This window comes from Hoplias malabaricus, chromosome 2, assembly GCF_029633855.1.
Source record: "Hoplias malabaricus isolate fHopMal1 chromosome 2, fHopMal1.hap1, whole genome shotgun sequence".
Taxonomy (NCBI): Eukaryota; Metazoa; Chordata; class Actinopteri; order Characiformes; family Erythrinidae; genus Hoplias; species Hoplias malabaricus.
In genome coordinates, this window is record NC_089801.1 from 8,922,407 (window position 1) to 8,943,942 (window position 21,536).

The following is a 21,536-nucleotide window of genomic DNA, read 5'->3' on the forward strand; positions in this document are numbered from 1 at the left end:
TGCCCAGGCTAGCAGCTTTGCATGATACACTAATGATACCTTTTGACATTTCTAGAAGCAACAACAGATTTATTTATTAGCAGATCGACTGTAATACACAATATTAGATTTAAAGTCAACTGATTTCCAAAAACAAAGAGGCACGTGTTCTTTCCAGCTGCCGAGCAGTGTACGTGACCAGTACCCAGCATAATGTGACTGATTTTATGGGCCCTAAATGGATTCTAGATGGAAAGAGGTTCTGTAGCTTTTATAGTCCTTGATTTTAGTGGCAGGTGTGAATTTTAAAGTGATAAAATTGCTTGTAATTAGGGTTCCCTCTCTATCATGGTTCCTTCTGATCTGATATGATAATGGGCATATGGTGTCTAATGCATCTCACTGTTTTAATACATGAAAGCACTTAATTTAGATGAGTGAATAAAGGCACTAAAATTAACATTTTTATTTTCTTTGTCTCTAGAAAATGTTAATATTGTGTAGAGCTCTGCAGCCAACCAAAGAGGATATTCCGTTTTGGGTTTTGTTGGTTTGTTTGTTCTATGATTTGTGGTGAAATAATCTAACTGAACTGTGGTGACTATGATGGACTGCTGCCCTGTCCAGTGTGCGTTCCTGATTTTTGCTCCAGATCCACCACCTTGAATAAGATGAAGTGGTTATAGATAATGAAAGAATGAATTGTGGTGAATTATTATTTCATAATGAGCTATAATGGAATTGCTGCTAGGACAAATGATAAATTATTATTTTGTAAATGTTTCAATGTCTTATATGACTGTAAATGAAGATAAATGAATGAATAGGTTTTATTTAGGTCTGTATTCTGTGGCTTTTAAAGGACGTAGACTGGTTCAAAGTTCAGAGAAATGTTATTATATTCAGGAAAGAATAAGAGACTCTGCTTCATTAAACTCATTATTAACACTTATCATATACCGGTGCATGTGCTCATCCTCTGTCACTGCCCATAGAGTCCTCTGGAAGGCCAGTGTATTGTCAGACTGAAGAAAGCTCGCCTTCTAGTGGATACATAGTGAAGATAACATCTCTGTCCATTACCTTAAGAAAACAGGAGGAAATATTCAGGCTTATATCTTCAAACCAACACCACACTTCAGTAAATTTTTATCAATTTTTTAATCACTAGATTAAAAAGTGTCAAGATTATTCTTAACTGACTCAGATTATTCTTCAATACCATCACCACAGAGGTATATAATAAATTAAGGTAGGCCACCTGCTACACTACAGGGCAAAAAGGTATGTGGACACTAATTCAGTTAGTGGGTACATCTGTTGTAATGTTATTCATTGTTAATAGGAGTAAAGATTTAAGAATATAACCCCACACAAGCTTCTCATCATGTGCATTGACCAAAGTGCTCTATCTAGTCTTTAGAAACACTTCCTCTCTATGTGATCACACTTCACCATCTGGCAGTCTGACAGATCTGGGTTTGATTGGAACCATCATCAAACCACAACTCCACTAACCCATGGAAAGGGACCACCATAGTATCACCACTTATCCAGTGTTTAGCTGGTGAAACCTTATAAGCAAACAGTCACGATAACAGCAAAACAGTTATAAATAGCACAGCTTGGTTTCTGGTATATCTGATGTTTCTGAAAGAATCAGTGCTATATTTTGTGTATGTGGGAGAATAGTACAAGCATGTGTTAAGAGAATTGTTCACTGGGCCAAAGTAAATAAGATGAATCAGTGTGAATATGACCTTTCCTCCCACATTCTGGATCTACACTCTTCCAAAAAAACACGGAAGACATCCGGCTGCTTGGAGAGTAAGGAAGAATTCAACAAGTAACTTGAAAAACATGTGCAGTACACCAAGCTGTAAGGACCGTCAAATTTGAAAACATTATTATCTCGGAAATTGAGACTATATGTTACGTTTAGTATGTGAAATATTCTCATGAAAAATACTCCAGCAGCACTGCTCTCTCTGATCCACTCAGCACCACCACCACGCCACTGAGCTGAGAATGATCTACCACCAAAATCATACACAGGGGTTAGACAATGAAACTGAAACACCTGTCATTTTAGTGTGGGAGGTTTCATGGCTAAATTGGAGCAGACTGGTGGCCAATCTTCATTAATTGCACATTGTACCAGTAAGACCATGTGCATCCAATGGTTCAAATATTGTGTCCTGAAGGCGGTGCCGTGTATCAGGACGACAATGCACCGATACACACAGCAAGACTGGTGAAAGATTGGTTTGATGAACATGAAAGTGAAGTTGAACATCTCCCATGGCCTGCACAGTCACCAGATCTAAATATTATTGAGCCACTTTGGGGTGTTTTGGAGGAGCGAGTCAGGAAACGTTTTCCTCCACCAGCATCACGTAGTGACCTGGCCACTATCCTGCAAGAAGAATGGCTTCAAATCCCTCTGACCATCGTGCAGGACTTGTATATGTCATTCCCAAGACGAATTGACGCTGTATTGGCCGCAAAAGGAGGCCCTACACCACACTAATAAATTATTGTGGTCTAAAACCAGGTGTTTCAGTTTCATTGTCCAACCCCTGTATATTCTCTGGTGTTCCTGAAGAACAACTGAAGAAAAGGGTAAAAAAAAAGGTATGTAGAGCAATGAAAACTTTTAAACGCTCTGAATGATTTTGTATCCTGAATGTAGACTGTAATTTTTGTAATAGATGGAATTCCTCTTTAAAACAGAATAGCAGACCAGCGGGAATAAAGTGAAGTGGAAAACTTTGACGTTTACACATTTTTTTAATTAACAAATGAAGAAGTCCCTTTCACTTTAGTAAGGCCTCCTTTCTGACAGGTACTCGGTTAGCACATGTAGCTAACAGCACACAGCCCTCAGGGGGGAAATTAATATTAAACTCAAGGCGTGGTTCCTGAGGAAAACCCCCGCTGTGTTTTTAATCTCCAGCGGCGTTTCCACCTGTCTCTAGCTCAGGCGGAGAGACCTCGAGCCGACTGGATATTCCTCCCAGGTCTAATATGAGCTGTCAGTGTTTGTGTCTCGCTGGAGAAAGGGGGTTTTCTGCTTTGTAACAGAAGCCTCGACATAAGGAGCGCAGCGTCGCTCCCTCTGCGCTATCTTTTTGTTTTCCGCCTGTTTTTCGACAGAGCCCGCCCTTTGGACTCGGATTGGCTGGAACATAAGCTCTCAATTTTGTATATGTAATACCCAATGATTTATTGGATTCTTGGAACATCGAATTAATATCAAACCCACTTGTTTTTAATTATTTCGAATGTTAATCCCCCAATTTATTATTTTGTCAGCTCCATGATTTAACAAATCAAACGGTACAAAGCTGGGAGGACAAAGGGGAAAAAAACGGTCACTAACACATTACCATTGAAAACCTCAACACACTTTTGGAGGAGATTGGAGGAGTTCACAGCATTCCTGCATTAACTAGCATAATGCTAAATGATGGAGGAGGGCCATTTCTGCCACTCAGGAAGAGCAAGGCTCTATACACTGGATATATCTTCTGAAAGGGCCAAAATATTATATTTAAATATTTTAGATAGTTATATATTTCTATTATTTTAAAGAGTTTTATATTTCTAGCATAGAATTTATAATTCCCCACACACTGGCTTTGTCACAGCTCTCACTTCATTTTAATAAATAAACGATGTGCCGTTACTAGACATTGTAGACAATATAATAATATCTGTAGTCTCGACCAATCGTGTTCTTAAAAGCTCCACCACGCGCTGCTTGCTCTCAACCAATCACAGCGCAGGACGCGCTCAACTCGGGGCCAATCCGCGCACAGGAGGTGGGTCTTTGCCTGACAACGGGTAGAGAAAAGAATAAAATACAGCAGCGTGTGCTGCTTCTCCGAGAGCCTCTACGCTGCAGGAGAAAACGGCATTGAACGACGGCAGCGTCCAGCGGGGTCCGTGATCTGAGTCGCGCTGCTCGGACACTGTGTTTGATGCTGAGTGAGCTCGGACCCTCTCGGCTCGCTCTGAAGGATGGGACGCTGCAGGGGGCTCGCGGGAAGCTTCCTCACTCTTCTCTGGCTCGTCTCTCTGCTGCTGCTGGTGGTGGTCGGCAGCCGCAGGCGACAACCCCGATGCAACCCCTCCTGCACTTGCACCAAAGATAACGCTCTGTGCGCAAATACGGTCTCCATTCCCCGCAGCTTCCCCGCGGACGTTATCTCGCTGTAAGTGAAAGATCCGTGGAGGTGGGCGATACCACATTGTAGCGATGTTGTATGGTTATTGTGATAGTTGATTGGGGGTTTCAGACGTGGCACTGCTAGTGCATTGTGTACGGTTCAAAATATCGAGACGCGTTTCGTAGTATGTCTCTACTGTCTTGCCCACCTAGTAGAGGTGGGCCAAATAATATCTTACCCCCTTGAAATCAGTGATGTTTGATGCTCGATGCCAAACATCAGCTAGAGGGGTATGAACCCCCTGTAGTGGACTCTGGAGCAGGGAACAGTACATTTGGGATGAGTCTGAGTGGCAGATATGATCCAGATATATTCAGTTTTGCAGAAGTGTTGCTATATTGTAAGCCTCTGTTAGCTGACCTAGTGAATCTGGACAGTTAAGATTCCCCTCCAAGCGTGTTGAGCTCCAGTGTCATTGTTAGCAGCAGTTTGAAAAGTAGGTGTGACTGTTTTATGGACATGGTGATGACTAGATTTTAATAAACAATATTTTAATCCGCTGATTCTGGTATTATAAAAAGGTCACTATCCATCCGAAATGAAATAGACTGTCAGTTCATGATGGCAATATATTTGTCAACAAATAACACACCTAATAGCGACAGCTTCCTGTGGTTGTAATGGCTGTGTGAGGGATGCTGTCTCGTATTATTAACATTTCACACCAAATGCTTGTGTTCCTCTCTTGCTTTTCCAGATCGTTTGTGAAGTCTGGCTTCAGCGAAATCCCCAAGGAGAGTTTCAGTCATTTACCGGCACTGCATCTCCTGTAAGATTTATTTTATTTATTTATTTTTTTACATAAGAACCCTTAAGAACATTTAAATATGTCATTCCTAAATTGTGTGTATTAGGGAAAACACACAGAAAATGAAGTTTAATTAATTATTTCATTGTCTGTAACTGATTATCCAATTCAGGGTCGCTGTGGGTCCTTAGCCTACCCAGAATCACTGGGTGTAAGCCATGAACACACACTGTTGGGGGCACCAGTCCTTCACAGGGCGACACACACACTCCAATGAGCTTTAATGCAGTATGTAATTGTGTAAGAAAACTGTAGGTCACTGGCCCTTTAATGACTACTCTAGGACACACGAATGCCAAATGGATTAGATAGCCTATATTTGCAAAAGCAGCGGAATGCTGTATCCTCTCACCTCAGAGAGATGCACTATATGTCCAAACGTGTCCAGCTAAGGCGCACCCATTTTTGACACTTACATTCACTTGTGATCACAGTGCTCTATATAAAAGACCATTCTGAAAAGTATGGAATGGCCAGGAGCTGCTGTACATGATTTTAAGGTATTGGCTTTGTGGGTATGAAGCCCTGAGCATTGGGTTTGTTCTCTGGTGTGTTGGAACAGCCTCTTGCATCTGCCATTACAGTGCTTGCATTTTTTTCAGAAATACTTCCCACCTTCAATTAGAAGGCAGATTGTCCAGTTTCTAAATCTGAAGATCTCACTTTTGAGATAATGGTGGAACCACTGTAGGAGGCAAGTAGGCACGTTTCCACCCCATATCGAGAGAGCAGCGTCTTTCCTTTTGGCTGAAGAGTCCCTTTAACACCCCTGATTCTTTCCGTACCAAGGAAAGAAATTTGCATAGAAGAGTGAGCACAAATTTTGCATGTAAATACAATTCTGAAATCATTAACGACTGTCTGTTCGTTGTGTCCTTAGCCTTTTCACAGCCAATATGTTCGATTCTATAAATGAGGATGCCTTCCTTGGTCTTCCACATCTGGAATACCTGTAAGTCTGCTTCTCATGTTTTAAAGTGTTTAGTTTTGTGTACAATGGCAGTTGACGCCTGTAATCATGTCTTTGTGGGAATCACTTTAATAAAACAATTACACAAGATCCTTGGAATTCTCGTAAGGACAGACTAGGTCTTGTGAGGAGAAAACTTCAGGAAAATCTGTAATTGTGGATTTCTGATGATGACTAATTTTGATATTTTATTAATTATCAATAAACAATGTTTAAGGACAAACCTACAGCAAAAAGAGGGTATTCAACTGATTTTAATGGAGCACTGCGGGCTTATGTTCCAGCCGCTTCCAAAACTTAGGCTACACAGTGCAGTTTCTTCAGTGTTGAGCCCAGAGTAGCAACAACAGAGGTTCTATTCTCTCTATTACAGGTCAGAGGAACATCAATAATTTTGAAGCAGTAATGTTAGGGTAAAAATATAACCTAGTGTCTCATTAAGGTATTTGTGCCACATCACAATATAATATAATATAATACAGTAGCACATCATAATAAAATATGCATAGTAAGTACATGTCACTGAGTTGTTTGATATATTTCTCTGTGATGTAATTAATGATCCAGTAGTGATTTCAGTACGACAGTATGGGCCCCTTAAATTGCCACCTGAGTTTTCAACTACCAGTGCATATCTCTAGATAAAAGACCAAGACCCAGAAGAGTTTGGGGCTGTGTTTTTTCAGCTGAACAGTATAAACATATTTCTATCTCGATTAATAAAATAACCAGTAAGATGTAGTAACTGACTTGCTCAGAATAATGGCTTTGCATCCCAGTTATAGCTGAAAATATATAAAATCACAGTGTTAAGAGAATGTAATTATTATGTGATAGAAGATCATAATTATTTAAAACATTGTCATTATTTAGATTTTTTTGGGGGGATGGAAATAGGCTTCCAAATTAACAAGTTGTTCCCAGATGTGCATTCTTGTTAAGAGATCATGTCTGAAGGTATTTATTATGATTTGTTTTTATGTCACAGGTTTATTGAGAATAATCACATCCAATCCATATCGCCTTTCGCCTTCAGAGGTCTCAAGTCCCTTATCCACTTGTGAGTACTGGGTATTGTGCAATACGTGTTAAGTACTGAGCTTGGCTTCTTTTGTTCCTTTCTGAGAATTCTGAGGTTCACACTCCAGAAAGAAGCATCAAAACAAGCATAATTCTTTCTTATAGGATTTCAGTTTCCAGGGAAGTTTCTGGGATAATCTTCTCATTTTTGCAAGACATGAAATCTGCAGTCAATTTTTCTTTTGGACTGGTGTCCTAGCAAAACTCATTTCAAAACTCCCCATAACTGTACTGAGTGTTGGAAGCCTCCCCAGGCTGGTTTTGTTCTCACGCCCTAGCAACAAGACAAAGCCTCAGCAGATGTTTAATGATGTCTTTTTTTTAACGATTCCTCTAATGCACAAGGCGTCACGCAATTACAACTTTCAAAGAAAACTCGTCAAATTAACAGCTCCTGCGTGACACATCTCTGAGCGCAATGTCTGTAAATATCAGACGTGAACCACGTGGAATCCTTGATTGACATCAAATGGGGAATCCTATGGGCCATGTTCCAGGTTCCATAGTGCTACCTTCACCCCAAAAGCAAAGTAGAATAAAGATTAGGACAGGATTAAATATACCTGGGGTCTTAGGGTAATTTCCTTTTCACAGGTTGGACTCTGAATTTGTTGCTATACAGATTTCTCCCTCCATTCCTGCAAAATTTATGATGTTTTTTGTATTTTTTCCTTTATTTTTTTAAATATCAAAGTGGGCATTAGCCTGAATTGTGATATAGAACGTTCCGGAAATGTCTCAAATGTTTCTCATAATTATAGAACTTCATCCATTTTTCATACAGTCAGAGCATTATTAGGATCAGAAACCCAGAGGGCCAATTAAATGGTCAATCACAGTGGCGTCTACAGATATCAATAATTACTTCAAACACACACATTAAATATTACTTTGTTTGGCAAAACATCTTGTTTTATTGAAAATACAATCCATCAGAAATTTCTTGGTCACCATGGATACATAAAATATGTATGACTTGTCATGGCTGAACTCAGTAATTTATACAATATTTAATTCAATAGGTTTCTCCAGACTTGAGTATTTCACATCACACTCTGAATGAATCTGTTTACATCTTAACACTTGAGCACTGCAGTATTTGGAAGTCTGCAGAACCAGTGGAATTCCCCTTTAGGGCTGTTTTCAGACTGCAGTCATAGAGAACTAAAGCACTGCAGCATTAAATGTTTTTTTCCAGATGTAACACTCATTAGCTAATTATCAGGCTCAACATGAGGCAAATGAGATTTTGGAGCACAGGGAAACATGCCTCAGAGGAACTTTGAGCCACGTTTTAATTGCTATATTTACAGTCAAGTACAAAACTTTTGCCGCCCATGGTCAGATTTAATGTTTTTTTTTATAGACTACGTAAATACGAATGCACAGCCGCTACAAAGAACACATTTCTGAGTATTTTATTGCACTATTGTTGTTCATTTACTGAATTTAACACATTGGAGGACAATAAAACACAGACGTTTTAACATGTCACTGTGCACATTTTATTGTTCTCTGTAGGTTAAACTCAGCATATCCTTTAAATATATTTCTTACTCAGAAAATTATTTGAAGGTCACCCACACGTGTTCATCCATTTAGAATTAAAAAGTAAACAATGCATTCAGTGCTTCATAATTATGTCTGCAAACATCCATATAGTAGTAGCCTAATAGTCTTTGATGCAACTTAATTGCTTTAATTAATCATAATTTTGACTGATTGCCTCTGATTATCAGCCATCACTAATTCATTTCAATTATACTGCACCTGTGAAAGGCTGATGGTAAATAACCACATCACATTTTCGGGGATGGGTATGTCTATGTTGTACTGGTAAGAGTACATGTACAAGTCTAGGGCGGCACGGTGGTGCAGCAGGTTAGTGTCGCGGTCACACAGCTCCAGGGACCTGGAGGTTGTGGGTTCGATTCCCGCTCCGGGTGACTGTCTGTGAGGAGTGTGTTGTGTTCTCCCTGTGTCCGCGGGTGCTCCAGTTTCCTCCCACAGTCCAAAAACACACATTGGTAGGTGGATTGGTGACTCAAAAGTGTCCATAGGTGTGAGTGAATGTGTGTGTGTTGCCCTGTGAAGGACTGGCGCCACCTCCAGGGTGTATTCCTGCCTTGCGCCCAATGATTCCAGGTAGGCTCTGGACCCACCGCGACCCTGAACTGGATAAGCGCTTACAGATAATGAATGGATGAATGAATGTGCAAGTCTAGTGCATTTCATGTAATAACACGGGATATTCAGCGCTTAAGTTGAACGCTTAAATGTTTGACTGTTCTTTACACCACAATGTACTTTTTTGTGTCAAAGCCAACAATGCAACTAAAAACACTTGAGAAATGAGATCTGAAGGTGTAATCCTACTCAGGTCACAGGTTTAAATCCAGGTGATACCCCACTTGTTCAAGGCTGGGAGCCCTAGAGAGCACAGCTGGCCATGCTCTCCACTCTCTGAGTTGGTGGGACATTGTCCTCTGCTCCCATCACTGTGTTAGCAGTGAACACACTGAACATCTGAACTGTTCCTCAGTAGAAGTTCACAACTCAATACAAGTGTGGACACCCAATTACCGAGGAGAACATTTAAAATCTGGCAAAAAAGGGGGATAAACAGAACTTATAAATGAATGAAAAGACTATACAGCATCCAGATGTGGCCCATATTGATACAATGGAAGGAAGCATATGATATGATTTTATATATATATTAAATAAATATTTGCCTTGTTGCGTCATCTCTTTTCTCTTTATAGCATGACTTCAAATTCTCAGTATACGCTACAGAAGGTTTAACTTAGCAGACTATTAAAGGCCTGAGACAGACTTTGTTATAAACAGACAGATGCAGCAATGTTTTTAAAAAACCTTATGAAAAATGGTGTATAATTGGGACTGAAGGTATTTCTGTTGCCTGGTCGTGCAAGATGGCCTCATCTTGAAGATTTGTTGTCAAAAACCATCTGGCACTTATGCATTTATATGTGTGGTTAGATTAAAGAAGGGAATTTCTTCTGGAATGCTTTTAAAATAGTATTTTTTCTTCACATGGAGATTGCATCTAATTGTAGTTGTGGAGACTTGGTAATCCCAAAATGTTACAATCTTGTGCAGATCTCCAGACTTCAACTCTTCACTGAATACACGTGTCTTTTTTAAAGCCTGTAGATGATAATGTTGTTTTCAACATTATCCTAATGTTATCTTCCAAATACAACATTAAGTCATGATTAACTGCTTAAACATACTGCAGTTATGTTTTGTTTAATGATTGTTATTTTAAAAAATATTCCTGATCTTTTCACAGGAGCCTTGCCTACAACAACTTGGAGTCTCTGCCAAAAGATCTCTTTAAAGGAATGGAAGCATTGACAAAAGTGTATGTATAATTTTAAAATGTACCTACGTTTACGACTTACGAACCCATGGATTCATAATAAAAATCTGACCCCCCACTTTGTGCTCTCTAGGGATTTGCGTGGCAATCTTTTCAACTGTGATTGTAAGCTAAAGTGGCTTGTGGACTGGATTTACCACACAAATGCAACCGTAGACCAGATATACTGCAACGGCCCTCCTCCGTACCAAGGAAAGAAAATTAATGATCTCACTCCACAGTCATTTGATTGCATAACAACAGGTCAGTTTACTGTTTTATGGCGTACACTAAGCTATACTTTGTATACCGCCAATGATCAAAGGGTTTGATTACAGAATTAAACGAAGCACATTATTTTGCAGATTTTTCGTTGCTGAAGTCTCTGGACTTCCAGTCCATTTCAGTGGAAACCTTCACTTTTAGTGGTGACCAGTATGTGGTGTTTGCCCAACCTTTTATTGGACGATGTAGCTTCATGGAATGGGACCATGTTCAAATGGAATTTCGGAATTTTGACAACATGACCAGTAAGTGTCGGTGACGTCATTCATTTACTCCTCATTGCTACTAAACGAATAGACGAAGGCAAATTTGTTCAAACCCTTCCACAAAACAAATCCATAATTGCCTTGGAAATAGCTTGAAACTGACAAATAAATGTCAGACTTAGCTTTTGATTTTTGATTCAACTGAATATTTTAAATATGGCCCTTTATTTAATATGTTGCATAAATTTTAAAAGCAACCACATCAAAAAAGCCATTTCTATAGCTCTCACACAGACTTCTTCACCTGCCAACAGGTAGTTTGGCTCATTCTTCCTGAGCTGACTGCTCCAGCTGTCTCAGGTTTGAAGGTTTTCTTTACCAGAGCGCATGTTTTAGCTCTCATAAACGTTTGACAGAATTCAGATCAGTTCTTATAGAAAGCTGTTTCCGTCTACTCGGATGTATTTTTACCTTGCCTTTCTTGAGCGCTTTAGCTGTATGCTTTGGGTCATTATCCTGTTGGAGGACCCACGATCAGCAACTGAGACAGAGCTTTCTGACACTTGGCAGTACATTTTGCTCCAGAATGCTTTGATAGTCTTGACATTTAATTGTGCCCTGCACAGATTCAAGGTTCCCTGTGCCAGATGCAGCAAAAGCAGCCCCAAAATATAACCGAGACTCCTCCATGTTTCACAGTAGGTTTGGTGTTCTTTTCTTTGAACGTTTTATTTTTTCATCTGTGAACAAAGAGCTGATGTGACTTGCCAGAAAGCTCCTCTCCCAGAAGCACTGTGGTTTGTCAGCATGCGTTTTTTGAACTCTGGATCTCCTGGGCGTTTTATGGAGCCCACTGTTACACTTTGTTTTGTTCCGTGACACACCAAAGGCATATAGGTATACGAGCGTTTTTAATTTGATCACATTTCACAAGCAATGAATCTTTGTTTCAAGGGTACCAATAAATGTGTCCACGTCTGAGGGAATAGTGACGTAGAAATAACATTTGTTCATTTAATTTCCAGTCAAAACAAACAAACAAAAGGTATTAAAATTTGTGATTATGTGAAAATAAATGTTTTCAAAGGATTCCTCGGGGATATTTTTCAGTATTCAGTCTTATAATTTGTGACAGTTTATGCCTCTCATGATTCAAGAAATCCCCAACACATCCAGTGATGTTAATATCTGGGCTCTGTGGGGACCAGTCCATTGTTCTGAAGACCAGCAGCGTCTTTGTTTGATTTGCAAGTTTGCTTTTCTCAGCAATGGCTTCTTGACAAATACTGTTTTTTTTTTTAAACAGTGTTGAGGCGTCTTCTCATAGTAGGATGGACAAGAAGGTCTTGCTTGGTTTTTAAGGGGTCCCATTTTCTGTAGTGTTGGAAATTCCTGTTTTTCTCATTGCCACTTCTTTCAGGAAGTGGATTATTTTATGTATCATCTCAGAAATATCTCTTAAAAATGAATAGATTGTACATATTGGCCATTTTTGACTGGAAAAAAAATGAATGATGGTCTCTGACTGTATGTAAACAGTATATTTTGATGCTGTATTTGGGACAATTTGCCAAAAAATAGTAAAAGTAAAAAGTACATCTTTTTTTACAGGCATCTCGACTGTCATTTGCAAACCACTGGTTATAGACAACCAACTGTTCATCATAGTAGCACAGCTCTTCGGTGGTTCACACATCTACAAGAGGGATATCTCCGCCAACAAATTCATCAAAATCCAAGACATTGATATTCTGAAAATCAGAAAGCCCAACGATGTGGAGATTTTCCGCGTGGACAGAGAGTCGTTCTTCATTATTGCTGACAGCTCTAAAGCTGGCTCCACTACAGTCTATAAGTGGAATGGCAATGGATTTTATTCCCACCAGTCTTTACATCCGTGGTACCGCGACACAGACGTGGAGTACCTGGAAATTTCTGGCAAACCACACCTGATTTTGTCCAGCAGCTCTCAGCGGCCAGTCATCTACCAATGGAACAAGACCACCAAGCTGTTTGACCGGCGTACAGATATTCCAGAGATGGAGGATGTTTATGCCGTCAAGCACTTCAAAGTCAAAGGCGAGTTGTACATCTGCCTGACACGTTTCATTGGCGACTCCAAGGTGATGAAGTGGGATGGCAACATGTTTAACGAGATCCAGACCATGCCGTCGCGAGGCTCCATGGTCTTCCAGCCATTTTCTGTGGCCAGCTGGCAGTATGCCATCCTGGGCAGCGACTACTCCTTCACCCAAGTCTACCGCTGGGACGCCAAGAAAGGCCAGTTCATTCACTTCCAAGAGCTGAACATCCAGGCTCCCCGAGCATTCTCTCTGGTTTCCATTGACAACCGGGAGTTCCTCCTCGCTTCCAGTTTTAAGGGGCAAACTCGGATATATGAACACTTGATCCTTGACTTAAGTGACTGAATGGGGGACAGGAGCTTTACAGCCTGAAAATTGAAGACTTTGGTAGCAGACTACATGCATGACAATGCCTTTAAATAGGTATAGCCATCAGGATGTTCACCATCGCTTGAAATGTTCATCTTGTTAAGCCATGCTCTAACACTTAACTCAGTGTACTCTTTATTTCACGTTCTGTTTCTGTAACTGCAGATTTTTGGTGATTATTGTAAATATAGCTACTGGAAATATACATTTTATTCTATTTATTAATCTGTTTGAAACAAGTAAATCTGCCAATATTTAGTGTTTACAGTTTTTTCCATCGTTCCATTTGTAAACTGAAGCCAATATGTATTATGCGTTTTTGTAAAGAAGTAGCACAGTGCTAGTGGAAGACTTTGATATGATAAACATTTTGAAATACACGTTTTTATTGATGTTGGTTTGTATGATCTGTAAACCTTGAACAACTAATGACACTGTTTTTTCTTATCAAGATCCAGTGAAAGTCTGATTCTAACTCACAGGTTTTTTTTTAATAGGTAGTGCTATAGAAACATCGTTCTAATGGACCAACACATTTGCCAAACATGTATGTACTTCATCATGCTTGCATTATTTGGAAGCCAAAGGTCAAGACTGAAGCCATGGTTTTAACTTTGAATTAAAACTTAAATAAATATTATGCTTTTCAGTTTTTGAGGTTTAATTTTTTTTAGAGGGGACATATGAAAAATCAGAGAAAAGGTGCTGTGTTTTTATCCTTCTGGTATTTTGACTATACAAGTCACAGGTGAGAAGAGGGATAATATGTCCCCTTTAAGAAACAAATCTGCTAAAAGGTAAAGTAGCTTGTTAATATGCCACAAATATTAACCAAATATATCAGTTACATTTAAATAATTAACATTAACACACTAACTACATGTGTAGCATGCAGGTAGTGTTGCAGTCACACAGCTTCAAGGACCTGGAGGTTGTCGGTTTGAGTCCTGCTCCGGGTGACTCACTCTGAGGAGATTGGTGTGTTCTCCCTGTCTCCGTGTGGGTTTCCTCCGGGTGCTTCGGTTTCCTCCCATGGTCCAAAAACACAAAAAAAAGTTTTCATAGGTATGAGTGAATGTGTCGCCCTGTGAAGGACTGGCGCCCCCTCCAGGGTGTGATCCCACCTTACGCCCAGTGATTCCAGGTAGGCGGTTACAAAGAATGAATGAATGAATGAACATTGAATGAGTTAATTGTCATTGAGGGAAGTTATCCCAGGAAACTGGTTAACTTTAGTCATAAAAAAATTAATCAGCCTTTCCCTCAGACAGTATCACCACTGTAATATATCAAGACTACTACATGTAAATATATGAAGAAACCACAATCCAAGTTCAAACCAAGTAAAATGTATATTCCTCAGTCATTCAGCTGTCAGAACAAATAGTAAAATGCATTTTCCCAAAGGCAGTCACAGACACTGAGCACCACTTGCTGCTTAAATGCTCCATTACTCGAGAAGCTGCACTTTCATTCCCTCAACACGAATTTTTGGATCGTCCGTCCCTCCATGACCCTCATACACAAGGCCAGTAACACAAGTAAAGAGGCCATAGCAACAAGCCTTAATTAAACTTCTCCATTCCCTGGTTTAGATCTGGAACACCCCATTTTAGAATGATGAGTCAGTGGACTGGTGACGTCAGCTCAAACATTTAGAAATCCCTAATCCTTTAAGAAATAGTATGTAAGCTTTTTGGAGCTAGGATGAAGACGAGCTGAAATGGCTGCAGTTTTAGGGATAAACAGAATGAAAATGATCAAAAGTCCAGATACCGTCACCATATTCACTAAGTGACTTCTGTTTCAAGAACTTGGGAAAGTACATTGTTCATTCTCGTTTAGGTGCACTGTGTGCAGCGATTAAAGAAGGTTGAAAGGCTGAGGAAGCTAAATTAGCTGAGTCTCTGTTTAGCTTCCTAGCTATGGATTGCTCCCAAATGACAACAGAAGAAGCTCCATTACAAATAAACAAGAATTAGTCACAGACACCTCAGTCTAGCTCCTGGGCTACATCCAAAGAATCAGGCCTTGACTAGGTTTCCATTGCTGGACTACAGAACGTCTTCAAATATAGCCTTTCAAACATTGTCCAGGTTAGGTTACATCCTATACATCTATAATCTATATATACAGGTAATCCAATCAGTCTTTTTACACACACTAATATCAGACATGTCCAGCATCTAGAAACACAAGCCTCTATAAAAGCAAGGCCTATGGGATTGATTTGGATGTAGTCCTCCATTAGTCACCAGTGGAGATGACACACTACAGATGGTAATGGTGGTCTCTGACCTCACTAGGGCTGAATGTCTAGCCTAAACCTGAGAAAGTGCAGAATCCACCAGAACTAATCTTTGATAATTTCCTGAATGTCATCCAGCCTTCATAACAATCTTTCAATGTCAACTCTTAAGCCTCTTAAGGAGAGTAGATGTTTTTACTGCAACGAATAAAAGACAAAAATGGGAGAAAAACACATTTGATTATGATTATAGATGATGACATATCAGCCAAGACTCCTAACTTCATGTAAACTTTTTGTCTTGTTCGAACAGATGTCTTTTATGATCTGAAAGGTCTGCTGGGGCTTTTTGTGAAGGATGTTTGCTGCTATTTCACAGCGGTTCAGCAGTTCAGGTCATGGCCCACATACCCTCCCTGAAACAGTTCCATTTTTTGTGGCACTCAAGCATTCCCCACTGGTCCTTGCGCAGTCATGTGTTAATACACGGACAATAACGGCCTTGTTGCCCCATTCATCAACAGGAAAAAATGTGCACATGAAGGACCTAAGCTGTAGTACTAGTGTTGTTGATGATGTATGGCTGATTGGCTCCTTATCAGAGGAAGGCCTACTTCTGTTATGAAGTAAAAAGGCCTCACTTCTCATCTTCTGGGTATCAAGTACATAGACAAAGAATAAAACTGATAAACGCAAGTCTCAGTTTCTTTTGAATCTTTGTCAAACTTTTGCTTGATTTGTGTGGTTATTACTTAGGTTGTAAACACTTTACAATTATTTTTTTTGTCTAAGTCTGAATGTGTCAGATAACCTAGTGAAAATGTCTAAATAGATGATAAACTAAGGCCTGTTGGTTTCTAGTCTTTACATTAAATGCTAATATTGGGTGAGATTATTAATACTGTATTCCATGTTGATCGCTGGGCATCGCGACCTCCACTGTCTGATCTGTCTGATAATGTTTCTTGTATAAAGCCTTCTTAGAAGAGTAGAGACTGTTACTACTGCATTAAGGAGAAAAACTCCCAACTGACACCACTTATTCCAGAGAAAATACTGGGCAAATATTTTATATATTCATTCATTTTCTGTAAGTGCTTATCCAATTCAGGGTTGCTGTGGGTCTGGAGCCCACCCAGAATCACTGGGCGCAAAGTGGGAACACACCCTGGAGGGGGTGCCATTCCTTCACCGGGTGACACACACCCACTCACACCTATAGACACTTGTAGCCAATCCACCTACCAATGTGTGTTTTTGGACCATGGGAGGAAGCCCACAAACAGAGTCATCTGCTTTAATGTGATTACAAGATGTTACATGACTGTTACTGGAAAATGTAATCACATTTCTATAACGTGTAACTTGTGTAACCTACATTTGGGTTTCAAACATGAAAGTACCTGCTGAGCCTGGTCAATGGTCTGGGTCTCTAAGTTGCTGGGATGAGCCACCTGGCATCGTATTCACCTCACAATGAAGAAACAAGGCTAAGATGGAGGTTCCACATTTTTAGCAGATTAATATTTTTACAGTACAATACTTCAGCTGGTTCTATACAGGATTTTACATTTCACAAACAAACAAAGATAAGGAGAAATCACATTTTGAGAAGACTTTAAGCTTACTTTGTGAAGTTTTACTGGAACAAACAGAAGTCAACAGCAGTGGCCAGCACCTGTTCGTACATACATACATCATTTGTGTCATGTAAAAAACCTTCATGAACAGAGACTGCCATGTTACATTTCATTCAAGTAAGTTTAATATTGTGCACCAGAGATATGGAATAGGATGTTCCTGAACATCAGCTGTGTGTATATAAGGATAACAGAATGCACTGGATCATGTCATTGTTGTAGGGCATCACTGCAAGAGCATCATACAATGGGTCTTTGTTTTTTTTTCACTGTATTTCAGGAAACTGCAGATCAAGCCATATGTTCTCTAACAGCTCTTCTGGTCACAGATGAATTAGAGTGCACTGTTCACTACATTTGAAGCATCTTTCAGCAGTGCTAACACCTTACGATCAGATATTTTATGGCAAATCTCTCTCTCTCTCTCGATAAAGAAGAAATGCAAACAATTCTGTGTTGCAGCAAAATGTGTTTGTGATTTCAGTACAAAACATCAAACATAAAATATTCTAACACATGTGACAATACACCTTTAATCATACCTAGCCACAAATGAAATAAAATCAAATGTAATTTCTTCCTTTTTTTTTATATCAAACACAGTGAATGCCTCTGTAATACAAAGCAGCACATTGCAGGCATAGTGTTGTGGAATAAATACAAGAAATGCTAAATATAAGCAGCACAGACAAGCAAAAAAATAAAAAGGAACCTAACTGTACAATCACATTATGGTCAAAAAAAAAAAAAAAAAAAGATTTAAAAAACACACAAGACCAGAGTGGATCAAAACATTTTCCTGCGTCAACAGGTTGTGCAAGTGTGCTAGAGGCCTTGTACAAGTCAAGCTGTACGAATCAATAATATACGTAGTGCATTAAACTCTTGTTCTGAAGTGAAAACAAATGATCCAAAACATCCTATTTAGTTTCTGATGCCTTTGGCATTATCCATCTCTCCCATGACGTCTGTCCAAGAAACTTGGTCTAAGTAATTTGTCATTTGATCCAAGTCATTTATGAGCAATTTAAAAACTTCGCAGCAAAGATGAAGGTACTAACCAATGGCAGTAACAATAAGAAACAACTAAAATCATAAGAATGTAGTTATTTTTTCCCTGTACACAACTGAAAACACGCATACCTGCAGATGTTATATGCATATTCATATAATACCGCATAGAGCATTTGATGAAACAGCCACTTTCATGTATATAATTAAACTGTACATGTCAAAAAACAACATTTTGGTAGCTCAGCCAAAAGAATGAGAACTCATGTAAAGCAGGTATTAAAGGTATAATAAACAGTTCTCTGTTTATTACTCAGAAGTTTTCAGAAGACGTGGATGAAGCTACCTCAAGTAATAAATGTGCTGTAGTTGTTAAGATATATTCATCCCAGCTTTATTTTCACATGTGAGTGTTTGATTTTGTCATAACCCCTGCGTTTTGCATTCAGTTTAAATACAGCTCTGGAAAGCTCAAGTGATGGTCAATGTTGTCAGATTTTCTGTAAGAACAAAATGTGTCTGATGGGTGAACCACACAAAACAATGTGCCTATATCTGTAAATAATTTGATCAAAAATGCTAATATGTCTGGCTATGAATGAAAGTAAGATGCCCAGAAGTAGTTGGTCTTACTGAGCCAGTCTTAATATTGTAACAGGTATGTCTGGAGACAGCCATGAGAAATGTGTGTGGAAGCAAGTTTCACTGGTAACTTTATTTCTTGTGTAGTGTAAGGGGAACAGATGCCAGATTAACTGTCTGAACAAGCCTTGTTTGAGCAATTGGGCAACAGGATTCAAATTCATGATGTCGCACACAAAATACAGACACGATCACCAAAAATGCACATTTGCAGTACAGTCTGTAGATGCCACATTTGCCTCTGCTTCGTATATGTGGAACTTAGGAGGTACTCCATTTCATGTTTAAATGTATCTTCACAATATAGAATTTGAGAAATTTTGTCACCTCAGTTTATACAACTCCAGTTAAACGTGATTTGCAGGATATTCAGAGAACACATTACAAGTGGCAAAAATAAAATTTCACTTTTATTAAAAAAAGGGCGGGGTTAGTGTCATTGACTGTAATCCAGTCCATATATTGAAAGACCATGACTTACAGCAATCTGGAGGATTTAGAGAGCTTTACAGACTATACCCTTGTTTGAATCTGATTTCAGTTCGTAAATTTTAGCAAGTTGTCCCCAGACATATATATTCCTGTAACAAGGTCAATTCTGGTTCTAAATGGCTACTAATTAGCATGATCACATTTGCATAATGTTAACTGGTGGCTATTCTCCATCATTTTAACGTTGGCATATTTGGCTAAATCCTTCCTTTCAAAAAGGCAGATAAAAAACAACAACAACAAAAGCAAAAAAACTTTATTGCAGGCATGCTCACTGAGCTACTGCATTATATATGTTATTATGTTATTCAGCATGAGCTGTGGTTCACTGGATGTTCTTTAGGTTGTTCTCCATTGTATTGACTGTACTGATACCTATAGATTGAAAGTAGTATCCACTAAATTCTTCCTTGTGGCTAATAAAATGCATACACCCACCCACCATAAATGTCATGGGAGAGAGCCACCCTTATACCACATGTAATTATGAACCACTTCAAACTGTTTCAAAATGACATTAACGTCGACCATCTTAACCAGACTCTGAGATGATAAACCTAACGCTATTCGTGGAACCTAGTGTTAATGGAAAAAATGTTATACAGAATGAGTACTGCGCATTCTCTTCCTCCCAATGCGCAATTTTCTTAAGGCAGCACCTCAGGTCTGGCTGCTTACTTACCGCTGCAAGCCTCACCCCAGGCCATCAGAGCCATGTGGAGCTTCCTCTGAGATTCCTCTACTGTTCTCATAACTTCAGCTCATTGGCGATCTTACACGCGATGTTCTTAAAGGCAATGGATGTGCCCGATATCCTCTTGAAGCGCACGCCATTAAGTGAGAGTCGAGGAAGTTTGCACACTTCCATCTCCCACTGGACAAGGTTGTCCTGCCGGGCGTCTCCATGCACGCAGAAGAGCAGGAACCGCTCACGCTGCTCGTAGTCACAGTTGTTGGCATCCAGAACTTTCCTGATCTCCCGCATCATGTCGCCCGGCTCCATAGACGAGGTGGTTTTCATGCTCCATGTGAAACGGAGCGATCGTGGCTTGGAATCGCGATTCTCCTCCCTTGACTCCCCTGATGTGCTCCTATACATAGAGAGGAGAGTGTCAGTGGGACATAGACGACGCACTCCATGGATGATTTCCAGAAAAGTATGGACATATTGTAACTTCTTTAACTGAGAAAACAGAGAAAAGAATTTCAGTGTTTTTCAAGGAACAACTTGTTGTATGTTGTAAATATAAACATAGACCTGCTCTGTGTCTAAGCACATACAGAATGAATCCTAGAATTGTCTTAATGAAATAGCCATAGACTTCCATCTTGTTGGCAGCATATGACTCTGAAAAACCAAAGGTTGCCTCCAAATCAGTGGAAAATTTCCATAAATGGAAGTCACCTATGCAGTGGTCACTGATAACAGTCCCTTTCGTCATTAGCACAGAAAACATTCATTTTTCATGAAAAAAAAAAAAACCTTGATTTTTCTGCTGTTTATTGGACCATCTGAGATGATCCTGGACTTGTATGTACTGATGCAGTGGCAGATTCTGTGACACCAGTGTTTGAAAGAATTCTCAAGCCCATGTGGCTATATTTATTAGTGTAGCATGACACTTTAATTGACAATTTTTAATGTAATGCCATATGAGGGTCAAAGGCCATGCTCATTCAACATTGTTGTCCAGGCTTACCTACGTGGACTGGTATTTCTCCAGATTTCCTGATTCATTTCACACTGTTAAGTACAGTACATGATAAAAGACCAACATTCTTTGCAATTTTACATAGAAAATGTTCTATTGGAACTATGACATTTTCATAAAGTTAGTTTTGCTGGCAAAAACTACACCTTTGATGAATGCTTAATTTATACTTTCATTTTTATATTCTTTTTATATTTTAATACTTATATTTCAGAACTTTGAGTGTTTGCAAGCATCCAGTTCAAAATTTGTTTATAGTTAAAAAGACAATCAAGTTGGTCTGTGAAAACTTTGGAAATTGTTTCTTTGTACTTTTGTCATTTAAATGAGACTTTCCAAATCTCACCTTGCAGTCTCTGTCTTGCCACTGGCTTCCCCTTCACTCGGAGCCCT

The 21,536-nt window shown here is 39.4% G+C and overlaps 2 protein-coding genes across 3 annotated transcripts in view; one reads left to right on the forward strand and one right to left on the reverse strand.

Annotated features, from left to right (window-relative positions):
- Positions 1–3,836: 3,836 nt before the first annotated feature.
- On the forward strand, positions 3,837–14,384 carry lgi1a (leucine-rich, glioma inactivated 1a). The gene is made up of 8 exons (XM_066658997.1): positions 3,837–4,196; positions 4,909–4,980; positions 5,900–5,971; positions 6,978–7,049; positions 10,386–10,457; positions 10,549–10,718; positions 10,820–10,984; positions 12,557–14,384. Exons 1-8 carry the CDS (start codon positions 4,003–4,005, stop codon positions 13,372–13,374), a joined length of 1,635 nt encoding a protein of 544 aa, XP_066515094.1. The 5' UTR covers positions 3,837–4,002; the 3' UTR covers positions 13,375–14,384.
- Positions 14,385–17,186: 2,802 nt separating this feature from the next.
- LOC136679203 (serine/threonine-protein kinase MARK1-like) overlaps positions 17,187–21,536 on the reverse strand; it is a 50,096-nt gene continuing 45,746 nt past the window's right edge. For both annotated transcript variants that reach the window (XM_066657598.1, XM_066657608.1), the window contains exons 17-18: positions 21,490–21,534; positions 17,187–20,522 (exon numbers count right to left, since the gene is read on the reverse strand). In XM_066657598.1, coding sequence (XP_066513695.1) covers positions 20,180–20,522; positions 21,490–21,534 — 388 coding nt within the window. In that variant the 3' untranslated portion in view covers positions 17,187–20,179. The remainder of the gene's footprint in view (positions 20,523–21,489; positions 21,535–21,536) is intronic.

What these genes read in the sequence shown, in the direction of transcription:
- lgi1a (XM_066658997.1), top strand. Translation starts at nt 4,003, where the DNA reads ATGGGACGCTGCAGGGGGCTCGCGGGAAGCTTCCTCACTCTTCTCTGG. An exon ending in CCCGCGGACGTTATCTCGCT is followed by an intron (nt 4,197 to 4,908) that starts GTAAGTGAAAGA and finishes TTGCTTTTCCAG; the next exon opens with ATCGTTTGTGAAGTCTGGCT. An exon ending in ATGGAAGCATTGACAAAAGT is followed by an intron (nt 10,458 to 10,548) that starts GTATGTATAATT and finishes TGTGCTCTCTAG; the next exon opens with GGATTTGCGTGGCAATCTTT.